This window comes from Diprion similis, chromosome 8 (assembly GCF_021155765.1).
Source record: "Diprion similis isolate iyDipSimi1 chromosome 8, iyDipSimi1.1, whole genome shotgun sequence".
NCBI lineage: Eukaryota > Metazoa > Arthropoda > Insecta > Hymenoptera > Diprionidae > Diprion > Diprion similis.
This window is the reverse complement of record NC_060112.1, coordinates 13,851,891-13,878,580: the sequence shown is the minus strand read 5'-3', so window position 1 is coordinate 13,878,580 and position 26,690 is coordinate 13,851,891. Positions and strand designations below refer to the sequence as shown.

The 26,690-nt window shown below is 38.6% G+C and overlaps 3 protein-coding genes across 3 annotated transcripts in view; 1 reads left to right on the top strand and 2 right to left on the bottom strand.

The window, feature by feature from the left end:
* Nucleotides 1-503: 503 nt before the first annotated feature.
* On the bottom strand, nucleotides 504-2,596 carry LOC124408741. Its single transcript, XM_046885890.1, has one exon. It carries the CDS (start codon nucleotides 2,443-2,445, stop codon nucleotides 793-795), a length of 1,653 nt encoding a protein of 550 aa, XP_046741846.1. The 5' UTR covers nucleotides 2,446-2,596; the 3' UTR covers nucleotides 504-792.
* Nucleotides 2,529-8,998, bottom strand: LOC124409071. The gene is made up of 4 exons (XM_046886465.1): nucleotides 8,615-8,998; nucleotides 4,800-8,330; nucleotides 2,601-4,716; nucleotides 2,529-2,554 (listed from the first exon to the last, which is right to left on the bottom strand). Exons 1-4 carry the CDS (start codon nucleotides 8,996-8,998, stop codon nucleotides 2,529-2,531), a joined length of 6,057 nt encoding a protein of 2,018 aa, XP_046742421.1.
* A 4,645-nt stretch (nucleotides 8,999-13,643) lies between these two features.
* LOC124408707 (scavenger receptor class B member 1-like) overlaps nucleotides 13,644-26,690 on the top strand; it is a 40,325-nt gene continuing 27,278 nt past the window's right edge. The window contains exon 1 of the mRNA XM_046885835.1: nucleotides 13,644-13,793. Coding sequence (XP_046741791.1) covers nucleotides 13,766-13,793 — 28 coding nt within the window. The 5' untranslated portion in view covers nucleotides 13,644-13,765. The remainder of the gene's footprint in view (nucleotides 13,794-26,690) is intronic.

Sequence of the window (26,690 nt, the reverse complement as noted above, 5' to 3'; positions counted from 1 at the left end):
TTTTAAATGCAAGAACCAAATCTCTCGTCAGATCTGAAGCATCGTTTCGTTATTTTTAGAAAATAAGTTAAAATACCTACAATAGGAAGTTATCATGCACGGAAATCTGAACAAACTCACCTGATTAATACCAGATGACCATTGAAATGTTTTACAACTCCATATTAAACGATTTTCTTACATTCTGTGAAAAATTACATTACCTTTTCTAATCCCGCGTCCAGATGAAGATTGATACAATCCAATATAACGGCAGTTTTCGATGAAGAGTCGCGACGCGTGCGAGGTTTCCCCGGTAAATAGGCAACTGCAGTCACAATTAAAGTACATACTTACCCTGTGTAAAATGTAACTTTAGTTGCCTACATGTCGGCGAGACATCGTTCGCGTTGCGACACTTCGCTGAAAACTCCTGGCATGTAGTTCTACACGGACACCCAACTTCCCTCTCTCTTCTACTATTTAAACAGAAAGTTGGGATACTCGCTGATTGTAAGTTTACCTCTTAGATTGCATATTACCAGAGCAATGTGCTACAAAGAACGATGTAATAGGACAGATTCAGGTTACTTGAAAACTTGAGGTATCAAAAGGCACCACTTCATTGGTTTACACTATACAGGTACTGTACAACAAATGTCATAATGGAAGTTGCGACTGAAGATTGAGGGTGGACACAAGAAAGTATGTATTCTGATATATAATCAAGGGCGAGACAATTCCAGGGACGGCAGACCACTTAATGATGATCGACGATTTGCCTAATCTTTGAACTACTGCTTCGAATGAAACTCAAGTTTGACCCTCAGATTTTGAAGGCTCTTGTTCCATGTCTGGAGTTACCGTTTCTGCACCTGTTTTTCCGTCTACATCATCCTGTTCCACTTTTATTTTTGATTTCTGTTCCTCATCCGCTTTTCCTGCCACCTGTTCTGCCTCAGAGTCAGCTGCTACTCTGTGTTTGTAATTTTTGTAGTAGTCATCAGCCATCTCCTTCAGTGTTTTTGCATACTCCATTCTAGAGGTGTCTGTAATGAAGCTAGGTGCCCCAGAGCAGAGCGGTGGAATTACAGTATCCAGTTCAATGAGTGGAGTAAAATCATTGCCAAGTTCAAACTGTTCCGAAGTCCTTTCGGTCAGCTGCACGGTCGCATCCTCGGCAAAGTCCACCAGCCTGGGATAACCAGAATCAACATCCCACGGTGTGGACGTTAGGTATTCAGTTCTGACAGGTACCGGGGGACCGTGAATTCTATTACGTTCATCACGCGGCTTCTTCGAGTGTTTGTGGGGCATTGGATGACCAACATTTAGATGCCACATGGTGCTGACCAACGTATTATTCATGTTTACTTCAGCAAATATGGGATCCGGTGTATCGATCGGTGGATTTTCAAGTTCAGCACCGTGTTTCTGACCCCTGATGAGATTACTACGGTACTTGAGGTATGTATCTTCGTCACCAACAGTTATTGCTCCAGGTATCTGAGATGCTGGGTCACTAGTGCGAGTTGGAGAATAACAAACCGGATCGAGCAGAATCTGCTTTTGAGTCTTGCTCAAAGTCTTTTCACCACCAAGTCTGCAAGATTCTTGAGTAAACGTCAGGAGTACTGGAGTTATGTGAAATTCCAGTCGCTGGTTGGTGTTCAACATCTTGGTCAGCGCGTAGATGAGAGAATTCATATTTCGACATCGTAACACATAAACGGCACCGTGGTTTCTGGTAAAAAGTGGAGGTCCGGTCCAACGTGAGTCTGCCACGTAGTAGCCATCCTCCGCAGTCAAGATTGAAAATATGGCCTTGTTGCATTCGATAAGGACATTTGGTGCCTCTTCAAACGCCAATTTTAATGTGGCGGCAAGTGTCAGCCTTCCTTGTCCACCGTACAAGGTTCCGCACATATTCTCTCTGAACTCAATCGTCCAGATGTGTGGAAACACCTTGAAAGTCGACTGCAAGTTGAATCTATTCGGATGCCTGCAGCCTCTGCGGACCGCACTCCTCAAACTCTCCGTGTAGTAGCAGTCACCGCAGATAACTGCGGAATCTAATATGGCGGGACCCCATCTTGAGGGATGACACAAAAATTGCATCGCAAGAATGGCAACGTTTATTCCAGCTTGATTCTTTCCAGCTCTCTGACCAAACCTCGGATCGTAGCACCCTAATGTTCCCCACACAGAATATATGAGGTTTGGTACTTCGATTGCATAGTAATTCCAGGATGGCTTTTTTTGCTCGGACATGTTTTGTTTTCTTCTCCTTCTCGACTTCACGATGTCTGGTGCATGACTAAAACTCCAGTGAAAGTCTAAGTATACCCACATCGGATCTTCTTGAAGTTTTTTGAACGGGGGTACATTAATTGATTCTACGTGCATTCGATGAATGAAGAATCCAGTTGCGTCTTCATATCTATTTTGATACATATGTCGAGTCATGAAACACAGGCTTGGAAATATGCACAAACAACTGCTTCCTCCATCCGAAACTTTTTTTCCCTTAGCATTACATTGATAAGGGTCTAAATAGTAGTAGGAATTGGTTGATCTTGAGTACCAAAATCCATAACAGCAATTTGTGAAGTGTATTATACCGTCGGAGTGCTTCTTGAAATGTCGTTTCAAGCACTTCTTTAAAAGTGGATAATGATCATTCTTCCCTGTCACCGGGTTGCTCTTAAATTCAACAAGCCGCGAAGCGCAATCACGAAAATCGAAAATCCTGTTCATGATGGTGACATTCTTCAATATATGTTCGGTGTGATACTTGGGTTCGTCAAACTCTTTGTACAAACCCTCTGCAACCTCGATAATTTTATCGATCATCCCTGCCACCGCACTTTGGATGATGTCTCTCTTCACCATGATAGCTAACAGTGCGACAAAGTAGCATCGTTTCACTTTGGGCTCCGTCAATCCTTCGCGATTCCGAATCGCTACCGTTCCTTGAACAAATATTGGTTTGGTATCAGATACCGTTTTCCGGAAGAGAGCCTCAATGTCGTAAGGGGGTAGCGGTTTTCTGTGTATTTCGGCCAACGACGTAGCTGGGACAGCTCTTTCGTGAAGACCGGCTGTGTCCTCGCAGTCAGGTGCCATTTTACGTGCATACGAAATTGTCACCGCTCTGATTGAGAATTCGATTTCATTTGGCTGATTGATCTCTTGGACGATCAGCTTCAAGAAGTCCTCCATTTCTTCCGAGGTGACGATCTTCAGTTGTTTTGTCCTCGGAATTACCCACCAGGCATAATAGTTCTTTTTCCTTTTCATAACGCCGACATGTGCCTTGCCGCAAATTATTATAGCACCCGAGTAAATTGGCGTGTTGAGTAACTTCTTCAAGGACATTGCCAAGTTCCAACCAGTCATTGCGTACAAAGTTCCTTGATGTAACGGAGCGAACGCTGCACGGAAACTGTAGTTTGCTATCGTAAACTCCGGCAGGACTCCATCCGTCGTATCTGAAGAAGTTGTATCCTCCGATGCAAGTACACAGTCCTCAGTGAAATCTCTTCCTGCATCACATATGCCTCTGATAGTTTTTCCACCCCAAAGCGTAGGGTCATGAATGCATGCCCAGGCGATGATGCACAAATCTATAGGTTCTGAAATGAATGAGTTTTCTTTGAACTTCCTATCGTACGGTTTTTTACGCACTAGATCTATGGCATTAGACTGATCAACGGCCTTCGTTTTGCCTTTTACAATTTTGGTTGTTTTAAACTCGGTTCTGATTGGGTTTGTTATATCATTTTCCAGCACGATCACTTCCAGTGTAGACGCATTAAAGTTCGGAACAGCTGCGAAGCCAGGGATAGTCATGTCAAAATTAACTTTGTTCTTTTTAGCTTTTGTCACCCAGTCAGACAGTTCAATAAGTGATAAAACTGGTTCTGGCTCTAGTGGTGGTTGTGGCTGCGGTGGCACTGTCTCAACACGTGACACCTTTTTCCTGCGCTTTTTTCGCTTTCGTTTAATTTCTTCCATATGAGCAATGGCAATAGCGTGAATTCGGAATACCTTATCAGCTACTTCTCCTGTATTTTCTCTAATTCGAGTAATCATAGTATCCAAATCCTGAAATTCCATCAGACAAGCTGATCCATCTGAATTTGCATGCCCATCGTCGTCACAGCTGTACGGATCGAAGAGATAATACTTTTCTTGACTATACCAAAAAGCGTAGCTACCGGAAGGAAATACGAGGATGCCGCTCCGGTCTTTTTCTAAGTAATTTGCAATTACCTTTAGAAGTTCATCTTCCGAACACTCCTCCGGATTGGCATACACAATTTGCCTCAAGGCAATATTACATTTCGATCCAAGGATTTCTATGTTGTAGAACCATCGGAGAGCTTTATATCTCAATTTACCTGTACGCTGGTATACTTCATCACCTGCTAGAATGAATTTGTCTAATACATTTCCTCGCAACGTATCAAGATCCAGTCGAATTTTAGCCAACACGCAGATTATCGCTGCAAAATAACATCGCTTGAAGTGACACTCTTCAATCGTTTCTCTATCCTCCAAACACATATTGCCATTTATCACGCCGACTTCATCTTCGGTCATCCTAAAACCACAACGTTCCGGATCTGCTGAGGACGCTTGTTTTTTGTTTAGATCTTTCCTTCGAACTCGGCTTTCATTCTTTTTCATCTTTTCATCCGACCCCTTTTTTTCATCAATGGCTGCTTGTCGTCTCTGTAAAAAAATACATACCATTGCATTTTATTTTTACATATACAAATATTTGAACCTTGTGTTAATCGAATAATGGACAGTACCTTCACGTCGGTGTCGGGGTCGGGAAACATCAAATCCAGCAGTAAGTCTTCAGTCTTGCACATAAGCTTTTCCAGAACTGGATCTTCTTTGTCGACTGAATTTATTTTGCACCGTCTCTTTTTCCTGTCTAAGCAAGGTTTCGGTTTTTTTCTCGGGGTTGGTGTTGTTATTGGCGGTCCGAGTGGAATTAAAACCGGTTTGATGCGCACGGTGGTCGGGACTTCTGCGACGTCTTCCCACTCTACGTTTTGCGGAGTTTTTTTGATTTTGCTTAGGCGGCATTCGTTTTCCTTAGCTTTATTCAAATCTTCGTTTTGAAGGTACATTTCGTTAATGGCTCTAATTGGCGTGAACCCAATTTTGGGCAGTCTTGAAACTAAATACTTTTTAGGCGGAAGTTTGATGATCTTTGAAACCTTGTCACCGTCAGTAATGTCAACTGCTGTTATAGTTGGTTGTTGCGTAGGTACACTGGCGGGGAGACCACTTTCCTTTTTAATCGACAACATAGAGTCAATCGAGAACCTTGATAATAGTGAGTGCGCAGATTTTGATGCTTTTTTTGCCTCCAACAGTACGCAAAGAACTTTTTTCGGTGGCGAGACGAACGGCGGAGGATGTCTGTATTTCAGCTTCTCGTAAATCAGTGCTTCGTTTATTTCTTTTTCATGTTGCTCCTCTTCCTCATCAATTACCACTGTACCAGACAGAAGAGTTAAATCCAATTCATCTGGAGCATCGGGTTGTTCTTGTTCGTCAACTTCCAATAAAGGATCTATTATCGGTTTTTCGGGTTCCAATCCCAGGGCCTCTTCTACTTTCTCACTTCCTTGCTCTTCTTCTTCGTCTTCATCTTCATCTACGTCTTCTTCTTCCTCGTCCTCCCCTTCTTCCTCGTCATCTTCGTCATTTGCTTCCTTCTTTTTCTCTGTCTGAGCTATCATCTGCACCTCAGTATCAGGTTCTGGTTCCGGTACGAACAGATCCTCGTCAGTTACAGGCAAAAATGTGGTCTGGTATCTGACCGGTAGATCCCCCTCAGGTACCTCAATTGGTTTCGAAACAATGTATTTATCATCTGGCTGAATCGACTCGATTCCGATGTAATGAAGGTTGAATTTGGAATCGTTGTATTCCAGAATCTCATAGAAAACATTGACGAGTTCATTTATGGTATCAGTCACAATGAAAGTAGCTGGAAATCCTCGCATACGTCTTCCTTCCTCATCACTGCCGTACGGATTGAATAAATAGTACTTGCCGTTGCCTTTCCAAACACCAAACATTAACTTCTTATTCTCCACTATCAATTCGTTATAGCGTTCGAAGTACTGCTCGAGAGCCTCTCCAAGGTTCGCCAGCGGATTAGCGTCACCATTGGCAAAGTTTAGCTTCTTCTTGAACTGAACTTCATTTTCACCGAGCATTATTTTTTCAGGTAGCATTGTAATGTCGAGATGACTTGGTGCCGGTTGAAGTTTTCCCTTAAATTCTTGTTTACCTTTTTTTCTTTCTTCATCTTCATTCTCCTCGTCTTCTTCCTCCTCTTCATCATCCTCTTGTTCTTCGCCTTCTTCTTCATCATTATTGTCCACAATATCACCCTTATCTTTTTTCTCAATTTCAGCCGGACTGCCACGCTGAATCCAACTGATTGTATTGATATAAGCCTTATCTCCAACGTCGATAATCTGATTGACATCAATATTTCGCCAGGAGTCGGGTGGTTTCACTTTGCCATATGCCATTGCTGTCAACGCAATAGTTAGTCCTTGTTGCCCACGAGCTCGTTCCTCGAATTGCTCAGCAAGACAGTTTTTTTCACCTTGCAGCGAGAGGCGATGAGGATTCACTACGTGGTAGCCAAAGATGTATTGAATTTCAGGATCATTAGATTTCGATGCAACCTCGTCGAGCCCAGTAATTTTCTCAGCTGACGAAGCTTCGTATCTGAATTCACCCATTAATTCTACCGACGGTCTTTTTATTATGAAAGATGTTGGCTCATCTGCTTTCATCATATAATCATCGACATTGCGCATCATCTCTGGAAACTGGGACTGTTGGTCCCTCGTTTTTTCGGCGTCTAGCCGTGGTTTCGGTACCATATCAATCTTAGTTCTGCACTCTGCATCATCTTCGTCGGTGCTTTTCACTTGATCAGATTCCTGAGGCGAAGGCCTACGGTTTGTTCGTTTTTCACGATAAATAACGTTGTCAGGCGGTCCTCCTGGAGCACTGCCAGTTTTTATGTAGAGTACACGAAGCGCGTGTATGACGAACGGATCCTTGTCCTTGTTGCCAGTATTTTGAAGAATCGTTTCAACCATTTGGTTAACCGAACTATTCATAGTCGCACAGGGTTTCGACACCTTATATCTCTTTGCGTCCGTAGGGTCATCAGGATCGACTCGGAACCCCTCGTCGTCGCAACCGAATGGATCAAGGAAGTAGAACTTATTTTCTTCTTTCCAAATGGGAAAAAAGGTTTTCTTTATCTCTAAAATGCCCGATTGGTATTGCTGAAAAAACTCTCGTATCCCAGCGTCGATAGTCGATTTCCCTTTTTTCTTCTGACCAGGTACAACGTTCACCGTTACGCTTATCTTGGCAGAGTATACGCCCAAAATTACGTCCCCCATAAGATCATCTATTTTCAGTTCAAAAGCATCATCCAACTTTTTTTCCAGTGCTCGCACCAGATCGATCATGAAGATATGCGCCTGATTGAATATCAAGTCGACTATCACCGAGCTCCACTTGTTGGCACTTATAAGACGGGAGTAAACAATCGCTGCCACAGCAATCATTAGGTGACCTCGACCTCGGAGTTCAGCTGGCAATTCAGGATGCATTAGGTGATAGCTCCCTTGGACCAAGGCCCGGAACTTTTCTTGAATCTTATAGTCACTTGGCCTACGTTTGGGCGCTCCTATAGATTTGAAAGGCTCTTTGGGATCGTCGGGATGCAAAGGAATTTTGTACGCATTAATAACAGCAATTGGATATAATACGAATGGCTCGTTACTGACACAACTTCTTTCTAAGATCACAAAAATAACACCGGTCAGATCGCGAACCAGTATCAACTTAGCAGAGCCTCCACTTCCCACTGTGATTGGAAGGCAGTCGTCGCCTCTTGCTTGGCCGTCGAAAATGTTGTAAAATTTCGCATCCCTCCATATGGATATGTTCAATTTCGGAGATATCAGAAGTCCGGCATCATATCTTTTGAAAAAAAGACTCAAAGCTTTTACTAGATGCATCTCTTTGGGATCCTCGGACCTGAAAGTGCCGGCATAAGCAGCATCATCGATGTCGAAATGCACGTAATGAGTCCTTTGTACGGTAATATCTCTTTTCAAATCTCTGACAGTCATCGTTCGCCGATCATCCGTTTCAACGTTTTCATATGACTCTGTATAATAACTGTCACCGTCGTCAACGATTTGATCTATGATCAACTCGTTCCAGCAGCGCGATTTCAACACTGCATTCGTGGCAAAACCTGCTATCGCACAAGCCGGACCCTGAAAAACAACGATATACCCCTCACTGTTAATATCTAGTTCATACATATTCGTAAACTTGATCGCATTTCTTTGATTGTGAATTTATCTTTGTTAAATTCAAATCCTGACAAAAGTAACACGGTTGAAGTCTTTCGGACCCCTGAAAACTTCAACCTTGAACCTTGAACCTTCCTCGGTTAATTTTCATTCAGCACTAGATTCAAATTTTGAGATAAAACATACGCAAGGATGCGATCAAATTGCAAACTCTTTAAAAATCAAAACAAGGATTTTACTCAGACCTGTAAGCCTCGGGAAAGCGGAGAAAACTTTGACATGTTGAAATGGGTGGTTCCCGAGCGTATTCCGAATTTAACACATGCCGGAAGGACTGGGGTAATTTTCGTTAACGAATATGTGTCTTCTGGGAGGTCAAGGATCTCATTTAGTTTGTGATATTCAATTTCCAATTCTTCGTCGGCTTCGTCGAAACTCGAGACGTTTTCTTCGACGCCCTCAACCTCGTCGCCAATCTTACCCACAGTGAGATCTTCTTCAGATAGGTAATCATCGCAGCACATTTCTTTTGCCTTATCATTTTCACTATCAGGCGCGGTGTTAATTTCGTTGTCTCCACCCCCTCCACCAACTCCTCCTTTTCCACCGCCGCCTTTTTTATCCGCCATATTTGTATGACGTTTTTATGATCTATTGCAGGTGTTAACAATTAATTACGTTAGACTTCCTTTCTGGCCTAATAGTTAAGGCATAAATTATTTGTACTCGTAAAATTTTTCGCATCCTATTTGAATAGTCATATAAGCAGCTGGATTTCGTTTACAGCCAGACGCGTTAATTGATTTATTATTTTATTGTACAACATGCATAGGACTTGTTGGACCTTTATATGCTTTAACGGGAGCCACATCCGGAAATCAGTAGTGAGACTGAGGTGGCTTTGAACGAACTCCACGGTGAGGTGACATGGTTATGATGAAATATTTTATTGTGTTTTATGTAAACATACCTACGTTTACAGCGCTCTTCCGCGATCTGATGATTTCAACTTGTGTCCATGGTAGTACGTTATGTACTGGATAAACTAGAAATTTTTGGTATGCAATCACATTAAAAATTTACCTGACGGCGTGAGTTGCCAAATGATTTCAATTTGAAAAATAAACGCTAGTGCTGGAGTTATGCAAACTTCACGTGTTACATCAGTCGAACACCCTAAGACCAATGAAAACGTAGTTTACGGTCACATTAGCCAATAACTATAGAAGGTATGGAAAAATGAGAATCGTTCAAACAAAAGTACATGCACAACTTGAAATCCTTCAGTAACCAGTTCGGCAACTAATCTTTCGGTTAAATTTCGAGTCAAAATTAAAATATACTTTTTATACTTATAAATTTGACGACAATTTTACAACCATGAATAATTTTTTCAGTACAACTTCTTATCAGAATCACCAATTTCAGTAATTTAACTATTTCTGTCGAAAATTCTATTCAAAATTTGACATTATGACACTGAAGAAACTAGACATACCACAATGTCTGCCTGCAACACGTACTTTGACTAACTGATTATACAGCATACGGTAAATATGCAAAAAAAACTTGATTTTTTCCATATCGTGTACCAAGTTATTATTGGAATATGTATTACTGTAATGAACGTGCTATTCGTATGACAGGGCTCATTGACCGAATTTCAACAGTGCTTTCATCAAACTCAATGGTGAGATTTCCGATAGGCGAATATGTGTAACTCCGGTGGCAAAAATTTAAACAATAAGTCAAAAAAGAAGAAAGGCAAAGAGAAGAACAATTGTCCGGAGAAAAAGGACAGAAAGAATGAAGAGCAGAAATGTCCGAACCCAAAGCGCCTACGCCAGTCAAAACCGAAGCCCCGTTTGACTAAGATAGAAAAAATCATGTTACGGATTCAACCACCATTGGCAGCCCGCGATAGATATCTTCATCCTGAACATGTTAACTGCTTCCTGGAGGAATCAAAGAAAGTGTATATAAAGAAACCAAACTGCAAGCCTTGTCCTCCGAAACGGTCAGAAGTTGATGCTGAAGGTATGCTTATATCCGTAATGACATGCAAAAACAGAATCGAAGAACTGTGAGGAACAGGTATTCTGTATAATGATGACGTTTTTTGTGTCCAGTCGTGCTGCTTTGCTATCTCACATTTTGATCTAGACACAAGTATAGATATATTCGTGAAACAACCGCCAACCGAATTGGACATTCTCTTCCCAAGTTCTAAAAACGGGCCGTAAAATTTGTGCACGATAACTTCTATTTGTTAAAAAATTGGCTTCTGTAATATATATCAGACAGAAAACCCAACCTTTGATTAAATCTTTTTTGGTAGCTTTGCACGGAATGCAAGTGACTTATCAACGAGTCAGAATCAATTTCTATCAGGACGATCTAAACCTTGACCATTCCAGCTGATCCCACGCTGTTTATTTGGTTTCAAGTAATAGTAAATAACTGTCATGCAGAAGCCTCAACCTAAAGCTTTGCGAAACGTATTATATTAATAAGAATGTGGGAGTTATACAATCCCGGCCACACATACAAGCGAAATCATGACTCGCTGTAGAACATTATCATGTATATCATTAACTTTTTTCATTCCTCAATAAGGAGGGTCAAACACAAGTGATATAGTTATACGAAGAATCCAGATCTCGTTTAATTATAGAAATCCACATTACAGCCAAGAAAAATACGAAACCGAAAGAAAATATCGAAGGTGAAGGACGAAAAGCCGCTGCGGAGAAGAAAGAAAGCGTGAGGCTTAGCTCTACGCAACGAAAAGATGAAGAAAAAGATGGAGAAGGAGAGAAAACAGGAAAAACATAATCACTCAAGAGTAAATTACCAGGCTAAAAATAAGGAAAAAAAATAGGAAAGAGGAAAAATGAAACTTTAAACAACGTTGTGGTTTTTGGACGTTCACTTCATCACACAATAATCAGATAATTCGGTTGGTTATTATACGTATATATTATATACCTAATTGGGAAATGTCCCATTACATATACCCATTAAAACGATCCTGTGCGGTCTGGATATTACGAAAAAAAAAACAGAAAAAAATTGAAAGCTGTTGTAAGGTGCGCCCACTATCAGAATGCGATAAAAATATCTGGTATATCAATTAAGTATGGGCATTAAGTGAATGTGACAAACTAATGAAAAAGCAATCAAAAAAGTAAAAAAAATAATTAGCTTAGCTAGTACCAGTATTGTAAGCAGATATTCTGGTACTCATTTTTCACAAATAAAATCTGTCTAACGACTCAAGGAAAATGATCAGTTAATTTTTAATTGTTCGAGCGCACGGGTGAACCGATAAGGATTTGAGTCGTATCGGAATAAGGGACGGTTATTAACACGAGATGGACTATTACGCGATCTTATACGAAAGATTGTTATCTTGTAACTGGAAAACATTTCGAACATGGTTGAAACAATCATAGAATTCTTGCAATGCTCTGAATAAGTGTAACAAAATGACATTATGACCTAGTGGCATGGTCCAGTAGAAACTGGGATACTTTACGTCACAAGATTGGACTACGTGACTGGCCGTCAGAATTTCGATGGTAACACGTGTTTCTGTTTGTCCATTTCGCAGATAAGTCGTATCTCGTGACAGCTGTTTGTTTCATTTGAATAAACTTAATTAGATTATGGTTCCAAAAAACCTAAGTTGCCAGTAAAATAACTGAATTTTTCCGTACCTAAGCATGAGCACAAGAAACGTTTTTTTTATGATGACATTCTAGCAGGACAAATCCAGCCTCGGGTTAGAAAAAAAAGTGGTCATGAAATTTAGTCACTATCATGACTTGTGAATTTTTTTACAGCGTAGTAGATGCGATTATTTTACAATTTCCTTTAACATCACTAATCTCAATCCTGTGACGATCAGTAAATTACGTTGCGTTTATGCCATACGATATGACGTGGTTATCAAGCTCTATGACCCTACACATTGGTGAGGCATTTTTTGAATCGAACATGCCTGAATCGTGAAAAAGGAATTGACTTATCTTCAAAGTAAGCGGATATACACAAAATATTCCGAATTTATAGATTCGCATGTATTTCAACTCATTGCGGGTCAAACCAGACGCTGCTGACTTTTCTCAATCTGAATTCACTAGCCATTGCTACGTGGGCATAATATCCTGAAATCTACAGTTGGAAAAAAAAAAAAAATTTCCAAGAGTTTGGAACGCGGTAAAAATTTCAAAATACTCATGATCCTACAGTTATATTTACAGTACAAATTAATTGAGACAAGTAATTTACTTTCAGCGAAAAATATGGTTTTCTTATAACTGATTATCTGTACAAAATCATGATTTTCATTTTACAATTAGTTTAATTCGTGATCGTAGAATCTACAGTTGAATCTGTAACATACGTACATGTAATACTGATATACAGATAATCAATTTTTATGAATGCTTTCAAACCGATTTCCAGCTGTAAAATGCTGTCAGCGTTTAGAAATTGCCTTTCTCATAATGGCAAGATCCGGTGCCTCGGAGCTTCCTCGTATCAGGCAACTTCCTCACCTCAGAAAATACCCGATTTATGCATGTTCAATCTCGATAAGTAGAAGTAAACAGCATAAAGAACACGAAAAAATTCCAACCAGATAAGCGATATTCATGAAGGAAGAATTGCCAATTTCAATTGGTTCATACAGCATTTCGTAATACATCGTGCTTGGAATTGTCAGGCATTCCGGTTGGATCATTCCGAAGCTCGTGAATGACCCAAGCCTTGTTTATACATTCAAGAGTGGCAATATGTATCTGTAACAGAACATGTGTCACGCAAGAGATTCGAATCGCTGATTTGCAATTCTCTATAGCGTTCGTAGATCTGAACCAAAAATATAGCGGGTCACCGAGGCGAAACGTCTAGTTCATAAGTCAGATAATGTTATCACAAAAGACGCGCGCAGGCGTCGATAGGGACGTTTAACTGGTAGCTGCAGTGAAACAGACTTGCGTACAAATTACTGGTGCATACAACTCTTTCAGAAATTAGTTTAGACGCGTATGATAACTCGTTCAATACATAAAACTTACAAAGCGCTTAACAGAGTTGTGTGAAGGTACATACATACATACATATATATATATATGTGTGTACATATGTGTGTGTATATGTATATATATATGTATATATATACCGTAGGCAGCTTACGATTTTACAATATATACTCAATCGACACGGTGAACCTAAATTCTATTCGCTGTGGTGAAAGAAATTTTTTTTAAATGATTTTCATTGTGCGATAGCATTGAGTGAACGGTATAATTGATATTGTGGCTTTTCACGGCCAAGAGAAGAAAAGTGCCATTTAACACCTGTTCAAAGCATCTATCGCTCTTTTCAATATGTTTTGGTACACTGGAATACCTAGCCGTGAGTAAATACGATAGTAGATGTAAAAATAAAAATTAAGACATGATTTATTCTTATATAAAGTTTAAAGGTATTATATTTCAAAAAAACTCGAAATAGTAAGACTAACAGTAACGACTTTGAACTTCGATTACTATAATATTCTAACTAACTATATCAACTCTGAATTTGTTTTGAGAAGACGCATTTTGTCTAATCCTTTTTGCTGTTGTTTTATTTTTGTTTTTTATTTTCAATTTTTCCACTTGTGCCCAGTCAGTTTGTAGGTGAGAATAAAGTAGAAAAAATATTACTGTTTTCGTGAAAATAATAAAAATCACCAGAATAAACTCATTCTAAACCCAATGGTTTGAATAATACGAAGCAACTGGATCCCACCTTACGTAAATAACAGGTTTTGATTATTGCTTTTTAGAGTGTAGCTAACATAGACTACGGGATAATATAATTAATCTTGCTTGTTTCAAGGAATAAATATATGACCGAAGCCTTCATTATTACATGCAGATCTGCCAGTTATTTCTTTTTAGTACAAATTCAAATATTCAATAATTTAGTTTTTTAAATTCATCTGCTTGTTTTATTCGTATTTTGAGATTTTTTTAATAACCTTTCCTACAAATTTCAAGCTTGTCGTTAGTATCATATTGAGAAGATTAGTATTGGTTTGGGTATCCTTGTATTTTTTGTGCATATTGAGAACGCAAACATCTTCGAGTAAATGCTGATAAAAAGACTTTAAACATGTGTATATATTTACGTGCTTCCCTAATATACTCGACAACTCACAACTGGATGGTGTTGATGGCAAAACAATTCTATCTGGTGCCATTTTCGCACTTAATATACTTAACATATTATGTTTTACAAAAGTATATTATTATTTTTTTTTAATCGTTTCACTTGATTGACATTCATTTTAAGCACAATATTTTCATTCGCGGCTGTTTAGTTCGACCTATGACAACTACAACGCGATGCAACATTTTACGATTAATAAATCAAACGGTTTGATGACGTACAGACGGATCATTATTAAAAAAAGTTGTTCGGTTGAAAACAAAAATTTCGCTCGTCATTGTCTTAAATTGTTTGGATACGCCGATTAGTGGATATACTTCCATACAATCATGAATAATCATACACGACAGAAATTGTTCATTAGCATAAACTGCGGTGTTAAGATAACATGACAATAAACTTTTCGTGCCTGTCAATACGATAAACGCGTATTTGTATACGTTTGAATGACGATATATAATCACGTATCCAATAATTACCCAGAAATGGTATCGAAAACCGTCAAATATCAGAAACGATTTAGTCGTATTAGTTATAATGTGCCAAAAGTAGAACAAGAAAGTAATAGAAAGAAGAAAAAGATAAATTTTGAGTAGGCCCTGGGCATCCACTGATTCAAAGTGAGCACTTTGTTAATCTTGTGCCGAAGGTTTTATACCACGAATATATGCGAATAACGTGTTTCCACTGCTTTTTGCTGCCATCATTTCGGAACAGGTCAATCGGGCTCCCTGAAACCTCACCATCTTAATTTCCAGCTAGAAAACGCTAAGTCATTTTGCTGTAGAAATTTTGTGGCAATTTCTCGCAACGAAAAGTAAAAAGAGTATCAGTTTCGTACCATCCCATAATCGCCGTTCCATTAACCCGCCTTCTGCGCGGCCTGACGCTATCTGACCGTTGGGCATTCCAATGCGTATCCTTCGGTTCGAGACGGAATTGGCCCAAGCGCAGAAGGCCACGAATGACGAATCAGGCCCTACCGTGGAATTTTCAACATCACTGTACACTCAGTGGTTTCTTCAAGATTCAAGTTTTTTTTCCCCCAAGCAGACTCGTACGAGAGTTGAATATCTTCCACCCAAGGATCCAGATCTGGTAAGTAAAGTTTCGTCGCAAAATATTATCAGGGATTTATTCATCCACTTGATCACTTCAAGCACTCAAAAATATCGGGGATATATCTTCGCCGTGACTCGATACGCCTGTCGGTTTTCGGACCATCTACATCAACAAGGAATCGCTCAGGACTCAATCCACCGACGCACGCCTCTCCTTGAACCCGTGGACATTATAAGTGCCATGAAGCATAATGGTGCTCTCCCCTCAACCACTGGTCAAACCAGAATACCTCAACGGCAGAGACCAACGTCGGGAATTGGCGCACCTGCGGAACGCGAAGAAAACACGAAGACCAGCTCTGTCACCGCAAAACGAAGCCTCGATTAGTGGCGAGTCGCAGATAGCGGTATAGTATATCGTGAATATGTTTTAAAATTCTCAATCGCTCGAGGCTTCTGAAAGCGGATTTCTCGATCGGTCACGACATATTTTTTGCGGGAAATACCCTGACAGTTGGAAACAACATTTCGCCAAACTGGACCTCCGATGTTTAGATCAGTCTACATCCGGTGGGCGGCGGTAATTGAAACATCATCCTTGAGTCTCGTTTCGCAGAAATCTGTGTCCCTGAAAGAGGAGAGAAAAAAAAAACAGGGTTACGCGTAGGATGATAGAGATGGATAGGGCAGTGATATTAAGGATAGAGCATCGTGACTCAGGGTGTCGAAACCGGAAGCCATATGACGGGGTCTTTCCTCATTCGGCATGTCTGATGGAAGGTCGATCGATTAATAATATTGCCAATGGCGACACACTCACGGTTATATTGGGGGAATGGCCGCGTTATTCGCGATGAGCAAGGTAAGCGCATTTTTATCAGTTTCATTTGATCTGAAAAACTAATGTGAGGCTTGGTTTTTGATTGTGGATTGATAGTACTGATAAATCTGTATAATGCATGAAGTCTTACGCCTAATGCCTGGATGTATGTGCAGCCTTTCAGAACACGAAAGACAAACTGTAAAGTCAAACTGCGCGAGATACGGTTGAGGCTGGATTATTATTTAAATCATAGAGCAGAAAGTTGTCGGCATTGGATTTGCAAAAATGTTGTGGTACGACACGTCTAGGAAGAAATTATAATAATGACGTAACGATGCACGTTCTGTGCAAAGCTTTTAGAAGAAAAAACTTCTGACGGAAATAAAAAAAAAGTATGAAGAAATATGCAGCCTGCAAGGTCATCGAGGAAACGATAGTTCATATAATGATTTCGAACACATTCGAATTGAAGGTGTTATCAAAGAGGGCGACATCCGTCACCCCGGACTTGAAGATGCAGCGCGTCGGAATTAAATTTACAATATTATTGTACATACTCCGTTGCTCTTGTAATGTAAGAATATGCTTATGAATTAAACGGGTGATAAATTCACCAATATCACTTTCGTGTTCATATTCAGTCCTATATTTTATACTAAATGACATGTATATGATTTCGTTATATAGTACTAGTGATAAGACTGTGGAGACTCATATGTTTATGCGGTAAATCTGGACTAAGAAATACACGCAATGTGCAACTGGCATCCCTTGAGCTGTCCCTCTTATCGTAAAGATGACCTACATTCGTGCTAATTCTGGTCAGATCACCGAAATGTGTGTGCGTTTGGTAACCAGTCAAAGATATCCGCTCGAAGGCCGTTATTATAGTCTGTAATCTGCTACAACTTCTTTGCGTCATTTTATTATCATGTCGCTTATTGGTTGTATACGTTTAGAGTGATTCAGATTGTCTGGCCTGCTTCTGTGCCCAACACTAAAGAAATTCGGATTTTCTCAAATTAAAAAGAAGCTGCGAGTCACGGCCAGCCAATGAATAAGGTCGTCGTATCCACTTGAGTAACCTGTTGAACAGCCGTTTTTCATCTTTTATAGTTAAATTGTATGCGTCTACGTAATCGTTTCTCCTTATGCATTTGCACAGGAATTCGCAGGGTGCAGAAGGCATCCCGGGATTTCTTTATCACTCCTTATTTTCAATTTAATCGTTGATAGCTTATCTCTCTTCAATTTGCACCGAATGCAATACGAAATAAAAAAATTTAGTTTCAGGTGCTTCGGTTCATGACGATTTTGATCATAATTAATTATACAACGTCAGAAGATTGTCGAGGCAAAAACACTACCATATTTTAATATATTGTTCATGAATTACCACGTAAATTTAATAAACACCATCGAATTATACCTACAACACAAAATTGATAAGACGCAATATTACTGTTGTTCACATTAGGCTTGCGTGAAAAATACTTGACTCACAATCAGTGCTCTAAATCGAATTCTGAACTAAATTCATGACGCCTTTGTCTAGTGGATTAAATTTGACAAAAGTGCGTCGGTTGACAATCAGAGTCTTCAAGGCTAAAAGCGGTATCAGAAACGGTTATTAGTTACATAATCGAATAAGTACTACCGAAAGTAGTATCGATCTTTAAAAGATGTGAAAAAAATTAATGGCGATTAAAATTCCTCTATGAAATAAAATTATACAAGGCATTATCTCATAATTATCAATTTTAGGCCTCATTGAACTTCGTGGTCAAGGTGCATATTATATAAAACCGCATGAGTCTTAAGATTAAATGTATCCAATAATTCGCATAGTACGTAACATTACCCGACACCAACCGATATCCAATGAAGATTCGCCCCAAGGTGAAGAATAAAAAACACCGTGAGAATATCTACTCCATCCTGTATGCCCGTAATTTTATTTTATATCCATATTGATTTCTTGGATTTCCCCACATCCCTTACGGATACGACTTTGACGTCAGAATTTAAAGGATGATTTAATTCGATTCAGCTTAAGATATGTTCATTGCCCATTAAAATTGTTAAAAGATATGAGAAGACTATAATTTGAGAACAGACAAAAAAAACACTTGTTGACTACTCACTGACCACAATTAGCTACCTGAATTTGGTATACGGAACTGTGTAACACTTAACTGGTATACTCAATACGCAGGTAAAGATGTTGTTCTAGCTTGCGTCGCAGAACCAGCTATATCCACAGTGTAGCAGATTCAGCTGACTAGATTGCAGAAAGACGATGGAAAAAACCGCGATTTACCATTTATCTAGAAAGTGTACCGGCGAAGTATAAAAATGCGAATCAGATATTAAATAACATATCGAAGCAGGGAAGACCGGGGCTAGAAGTGATGATTGTAGGTTGTTACAACGTTTATTATTTCTAAACTATGAAAGATGGTGTCCTGGGTTGGGGGGGGGGGGGAGGTTAAGGTTTGAATACCGGAATTGCGATCAATTTAACACACCTCGAATCTGGTGATTTTAATGCTTGCAGGGAAAAATCCATTTTCCAGATGATAAGGTATTGATTCCAGTGAGGTATTTAAAGTTTACCCCCCCCCCCGCCCTTCTGTCACTTCTAGCCCCGATCTCCCCTACATGAAAAGTATATCAGGCGATCAAGCTGCATCATCTAGAAAATGGATCCTTCCTGCAAGCATTGAAATCACCAGATTCAAGGTGTGTTAAATTGATCGCGACTCTGCGTTTCTCCACATACCTGGAAACAAGCTAGTACGAATTAATGGCAATATATTTTTCCGAATTACACGTCGCACTACAAAAAAATGGTACCAATAAGTCGTGAAAAAAAATAATGACGTATAGCGTCGTGGATTTACGCCTCAATTAGGTATACACATTTTCAGACTTTATATGAATTCAGTGGGCTATTTCTGTTCGACGTGTGACACTGCTTGAAAATATCGTATTATTTTTTGTTCTAGTTGCACGTCGTTGGTTGATAGAATATAAATATTCCACCCGAATTCGCGCTTCAGCTATTAAATATCATAATAATTATCGACTCTGTATTCACCAATCCGGATATATAGTTGCCTCTCGATTGAAAGTGTCAAGGTATTTGCCGCGAGACTATAACCGGTGTTTGTCTCTGCAATACACGATCCGTAAATTCCGGCATGTTGCCGACTTGTTGTTAATTTCCATAAGTAATTTGCATACACCAACTAATCGGGGTACACGTATCGAAGAGGTTTGTAGTTATATAGATTCACAGGTCACATGAACTCGGGCGAATAAAAAGTCAATAATGATCAAATACATTGTATCATGCCTGCCTGCAATTACCGATATTAAGCAACCGGATATTCTTGAAATTGGTTTATAACGTATTTTGAATCACATTTTATGAAATTAGGAAGACAATGAGTGGTGGTCACTGATTAAAATGAAATTATGTTTATGGAATTTAATTATGTATTATATTCATAGGATCTACTTAAAACTGATTAGATATAATTCGGATTTAATGAAGGTTTTTCAATTTTCTGTTTCACTGATGGAAGTATCTTCAATATTCTTTCGCCAATGACCAAATGAATAGATCTAATTATATAAAAATTTTGTATTTATCTCATCTAATCTGACAAGAATACAATTTAAAGATCCGATCATATTTAATTAGGTCAGAGAACATTGACTTCACTTCTATTATTGAAATGTAAAACTAAAAAACTTTCACGTATTAAATACTGTGACGGGTCCTCCTTTCCACCTGTTGAAATATGTTTAATAGAGTCTCGATATAAAATTTTTTATGTTGCTGAGCTTATTTAAAAGTTGTTTAATTTGGTGAGTTCGAATTCGATACGCTAGATACAGTTATGAATAAGTATAAGTGGCGATTTTTCCATCTATTATACAAGCAAAGGACGAACTCCGCTTTTTCTAATAAACTTTTTGTAAAATTTTCTTCGGACATCTTCTTCAAATTGATATTTGTACGACGAGAAATGCGTTTGTGGCATTTTTTGACAATCTGCGGACAGGCAATGCAATAGCAGAACTACAACTAGTAGAAACAATGTTTTTGTCCTGACTTTGAACTCGATTTACCTGAAAACTGGATGTCCTAGATTTTTTGCAAAACCACATTTTGTAAAAAAATACGTCCACATGGTTGACGTGTCGAATAGTTGTTAGCGTCAATTTTTGTAGCGGCCGCAGTTTGTGGTATCATAAGTAGTCAATTCGTAAATTATTGTCAATATTTTCCATCGATTTATCAAGATTCGACGAACGATGTACCCATTATAATGTTTTCTAGAACGTTGAACTTGTTATTCGTTCATTTACTTAAATTAACGCATTTACGTCAGCACGTTTTATTCGCAAAAGAAATCCCAGGATCAAGGCATGACCGATAAACCGTACATGAGATATATGAAAAGTTTAATGCACCGTAGGAAGAGGTGTAACGAGCGAACGAGTCTGGCAGAAAAAGCCTCACATAACGTAAACGTCACGTTTGACTCTTGACTCACATTACCGGTTTCACGAGCCTAACTATCGCATTATGTCGAATATACAGGTATCTAATCTGTTACAGAATTACTTCAAATCGTTAGAAAATTATTGAAACAGAGCCACTGTAGCGCACACTTCTAATTGTATACCATTATATATGTATACTCAACACCATTTGCGCTTCACGATTTATGCATCCTTTCTCCTCAGTCACACAATAAGAAAAATTTCATTAATAGTTCTGCAGAATATTGTCGTTAAATGGAAATGCATTTTTTTGGTAATTACAACGTAATATGTATCTTCATATACCTGTAAAATAGTGGGATTCATAAAGAAAGCTTCTAAAAATGCTGTGAATCGAGTAGAAAATTGTGTTGTTAATAAAATACAATAATAATAAGAAGCTTAAAATATTTGTGGACTGCATAGCAACTACAGATAGAAGTAATCGGTCTCGAAAAATTGTTAACTTGTATTAAGTCTTCTATGGGTGTGAGGTTCACGTTCTGTAGGTATTGAAAAAAAATTTACACATAATTCGAATTGATGTTGGTGAGAAAATTAATCATTTCTTTCCACTCTTAGGCTGCAAATGCTGCAATATTAATATCAATAAGTCAATATGTCGCGATGAATTGCGTGTTAATTTGCCAGTAACATCCAACATCTCTGGGTATGACATGCTTTATGATCTTCACCATACGTGGGTACAAAGCCTGGTCATGCCCTTTACATCGTCACCGTGAATAATCATATTAGGCATTTGATTAATTGGTTAGCTAGCCGCGTTTGAAGTTACTAAACGGTACTTCACGCGAATAAAATCATCAACCGGAGAATAAAAATGTTAATCATTCTCGTCTGTTTGCGTGTTTAATAATACAGCTGTGTTCATTTGTAATTTTTGATCTTCCTACCTGCCACTTTTATGGTGGAGTTATAAAATTTTATTTGCATTCAGGATTAACGTGCAAGACAAGCGTCATTGCAAACTAAGCACGGTATTTGCAATATCGTTATTAGTCTATAATTGATTCTTTCGATCAATTTTTTTTTCTTTTCATACGGCTCTAGAGAACATTGTAACGACTACTGAACAGGGCATCTCTACAGGTAAATGCGTTTTACCCTGTCACCTTCATTGTATAATATTGTCGGAGTTATGACACGGGAGTCTCAGATACGACAGGTTTCCGAAATCAGATTCAGAAATTATTCCATAGTTCAGAAATCGGTAAGTGTTAGTTACGTTGCGGGAAAATGAGTATGGAATTGTCATCAACGTGTGTTTTCCTGTTTGAATATTACCTTTTATTTATAGTACGTGGAAAAATTCATCACTCATACATATATGCTTACGGCCTATATCATAAACCGTACCCATCAATAAGCGGTCCTACTTTCCGGTCGATTCTCACGGCGTAGTGTGGAATTTTTTGATCTTCGGGCGGTGGAATAACCGTCCGAATCTCAAGGTGCAATTTACTGAAGCCGCGGCTGCAATCGACGTCAACAGCGGTCTCACAACAGGTAGAGTTACTATATGAATATGAGACGATCGCGGCCAGTCTATTCCGAGATCACATTTATTCTAACGCGGTACGCAAAGCAGTGATTATATAGATTTTTCTTCTATATATTAAATATTCCGCTTAACAATATCCTGCATCTATCGTGGCACAGATTATATATCACATGCGCGAAAAGGTTCAAATCTATGATCATAGTCGCGAAACAAGAGCAGCCTACATTCCGCCAGGAAAGGACATATGTATTGATGACGTTTGCATATAGCGATCAACAAACGCACAGAAAGGGAATTGTTTGTCTGCAGTGCGGGAAGTTTCTTGGGAGAATTTTACAAGGTGACTGTTTATTCAGTTCAACGACGTCATCCACTTGGAGTGGAAAAATTAGCGGCATATAATATATTGATCAAATAATATTCAGAAATTCGCATCGACGGTTGAAGTTTGAGAGTAACTATTGAGATTACCCAATCTTTGCGAGATCTAACTCGAGACCGTCACTTCATCCTGTGACAGAATGTAGGAATGCGGGTGAATAGTGAGAAATAGAACTCAAACTTCATGGATTCGAATTAAGGAAAATTTTCTCCACATATCCTTACATTTATTCACTTGAATTGATTATAACAAAAACGAAGTTGCCCGGCTTAGTACAACACGATTTGGGTTCGATGCACGCCGCATATTGCAGTAATTGATACGCTTCAAGTTGGATATCACTTTTCTGTGTCGTTTTATCTGCAACCGTGTCTCTAGTCCTAGACTTATTTCGCCTAGGCATACAACTCAAGCATCGTGCGCTATTTTTACATCCGGCTTTCATTATACCTATTGAGGCAAACCGTCATGCGTCATTCGTGTTTATGGGTTTACGTGTGTCCCATACTTCCATCGATGTATAGATATAGGGGAAGGGGGGGAGGGGCAAAACGGGGTAGGCCGGAAAAATGGGGTACCCTAGATATGAAGTAAAATTTTTTTTTTTATTTTTGAAAAACTTTCGAAAACTGTCAAACACGACATCTAGTATCATTTTGGACTATTAAAAGCTAAAAAAAAAAACATTTGTATATTTTTTGCGAAGAGTACGAATGAAAAAAATGTGCAAATTTTAACGTATTACAAAATTTATTTTCATGAAGTATCACAAATTGAGAAATTTATTTGTATGAATAACTTAAGAACAATAACAATAATAACACCAATTTTACTCACTTGGGAAAAAAAAAAAAACTTTTTTTAAGGGTACCCCATTTTGCCCGCCAATAATAAAATTTTTTTTTCTAACGGCAGTCTAAAATTTGTTCTATTTATTTCGAATAGAATCAAAATGAAGACCATTCACGGTTTTCGGGTCCTTAAAATCTTAATATTTCGTTAAGTACCCCGTTTTGCCCCCCCTTCCCCTACCAATTGTCATATATTATGAAACAGACACCAATATTTTATCCGACTTCAATATCGCGCAAATGATAATGAATATAATTAACCGTAACGGAAATATTATCGGAGGTATGAGATGCAGGTTTACAACGATTATAGTGAGTAGGATCTATTTTCTATAGTAGGAAAAAATTTGGCAAACTTTTTTCCCTTGTGCAGATATATGGGACAGTATACAGTTCAATCGTTAAAAAAATTATGGTCATCATAATAAACGCGTGCTTTGAAATATTACAGTAGTAAAATTTATGACAAACGCACTTTTAATGTTTCGGGTGAATAACGAACGGTTCGGGGCGTTCAAATGTGCTCACAAGATCAATTATCGAAAGAAGCATCGGCTCTTCCGTAAAAATTATGTTAATACGATTACGCGATTGTCGGCTCTGATATATTACAGACACAAAACAAATAAAAGGTATTAGAATATACTTTTATAATTGCCACGCGCTTGAATATATATTTCCTATTTACAACTCGTGATGAATCCAAATTGCGTAGTTTCTTATACCTATTTAGAACTCTACTACTGAAAATATTTCTTTCATCTCACTAAAGGATTCAACGTGCGTATATATTTCGACTTCACATTTATTACATCATTCGCAAAATTAAAATATATTCATGATTATAAGACAAGTTTGTGAACTAAGCACATCGGGTTTTCAACACTAGACACGGGGCAACACAAAACCATGTTATCTTGTCTTCGATGAAAAAATTTGTCTATGGTATAATCAGGGACAAATAATCGTATAACATACGATCGGATGAAGCGTAAAAAAAGATAAATTAGATGTGAATAACAGTCAACGCTCACCATGAGATTATTCAAAGATCTCTGGTCGAAATGAGAAAACAAAAAGCAAAGAAAAATTAAACATCCTGCACACTCGTTAACTATCGGCACAAATTACCAGGTTCATGTCGAGATGATATGTATATGATATGAAAATATACCTACACGAGCGTGCTTATAAATTATAGGTTCACCATTTATGAATTAATAGGAAACAAAACCATACTAAAAAAAAAAAAAAAAAACACGTACACACATACACACAAAGCATGGTCGCCGATATAATCGTAAAATGACGTATTCTCATACCTGGTACACGATTAAAAATCATCGGATAAAAAAAGTAACGCCTCGTTCGGAAAGAACCTTTCAGAAAGTTCTAAAACACGGATCCTGGTATAAGTAAATTGCGCGTTTCAAGTTCCATCGCCTTTTCACACTTTTATCGAACAGCAAGTCCAAAATCTAGGGACAAAACTGAAATGCGAAGTATTAAGGACTTACTGGTCTCTCCCCGATGAAAATCGCTAATTAAAACACTTCGCGGAACGCAAATTTTGTTCTTCCCTCGAATCCTCACTAAAAGTTTCGGTCAATTTGTGCTGGTGATACGCGATAACGTGACAAAATAATATTGAGCATAGCCTAGGAACTTTTTTCGTTATTGACGTAAGCAAATCGGATGCTAACTGATATTGACTTCTTATTTTGTTATTACGATCTTTAATAACCCTCCTAATTCAGCGATCTCACTTCGCGGAGCGTGCCATGTACTGATGAACTTATATTCATATTTTCGTTCAGGATCATAAAATTTTGAATTCATTATAATCCAACGACAGTATTCGCGAAGATAATTAAAGCTTTTACCGTCGGTCGTAAACTTTTTTACATGCAGCATTTTTTTGCTTTCAAACCCGTGTGCAGAACGCTGAATTGTATACATAAATATACCTGCTCCCGGTTTCTTTTTAAAACATAAACTGCTGTGGGAATATTCTGGAATAACGTTAATTCGTTGAATATTGATGTTTGTTTGTATCATATCGTACGTAGTACGTGAAATTGGAACTTATTCGGTTGTCAGATAATCATTATTCGTAGAGTCGTACGTAACTTACCGTCCAATCAGCTAATTAAAAAAATTGCCAAGTTCTAAGTCTGAAATCCTGAATGTTTTCTTGATCAGATATTTATTATTCAGTACTGTAAACGCCTTCGTTTGCTAAGGATAAATTCGAGGTTTCAAGTCATCTTTGAGGATTGACATGATTTGCTTTAAATCGACATTAATTTACGAGCGCAGTATTACGTCAGATGCGTTAGCGGCCTGTAAGAAGAGTGTGAGCAACGACTAATGAGAACATTGAAACAAACATGCTTTGACACGTATCAGTGAATACAGATATCGAAACTATAAGGTATCTGGTCAATTTATTCTGTATCACTCTGTGAAATCTGTGTCAGTAATTAGCAAAGCCGTAGGCAAGAGATTATCGTAATTCCAGTCATTCCGTTGTTATTGCATTCAGGCCATGAGGCACAACAAAAGTCACACGCGTCAAACGGGGCGAAAAAAATAAACAGAAGAAAACCTACTACCCTATGCAGTCACCTGCAGGCGGAAAACCACGTCGATAAAAGTTGTTATTTACCCTCTTCGGCATGAAACGACATTTACACGCGATTTCTAATAACTTCGATTCCATCTTCAGCCTCGGGAAAAACTGATGAAAAAACAAATCGTAGGAAGGGACGGCTGGAAATGATGATATGTCTATCGCGGTTGAGTAATGACGGGAGTTCAAGAGAGCAACGAGACTCGGTAAACACGGAATCCGTGATTAAAATTCTTTTGGTTCGCCGTATTGAAGCTACGCAGAAATT

What these genes read in the sequence shown, in the direction of transcription:
- LOC124408741 (XM_046885890.1), bottom strand. Translation starts at nt 2,445, where the DNA reads ATGACTCGACATATGTATCAAAATAGATATGAAGACGCAACTGGATTC.
- LOC124409071 (XM_046886465.1), bottom strand. Translation starts at nt 8,998, where the DNA reads ATGGCGGATAAAAAAGGCGGCGGTGGAAAAGGAGGAGTTGGTGGAGGG. An exon ending in ACCCCGACACCGACGTGAAG is followed by an intron (nt 4,717 to 4,799) that starts GTACTGTCCATT and finishes ATTTTTTTACAG; the next exon opens with AGACGACAAGCAGCCATTGA. An exon ending in TTTCAAGAAGCACTCCGACG is followed by an intron (nt 2,555 to 2,600) that starts GTATAATACACT and finishes TTGGTACTCAAG; the next exon opens with ATCAACCAATTCCTACTACT.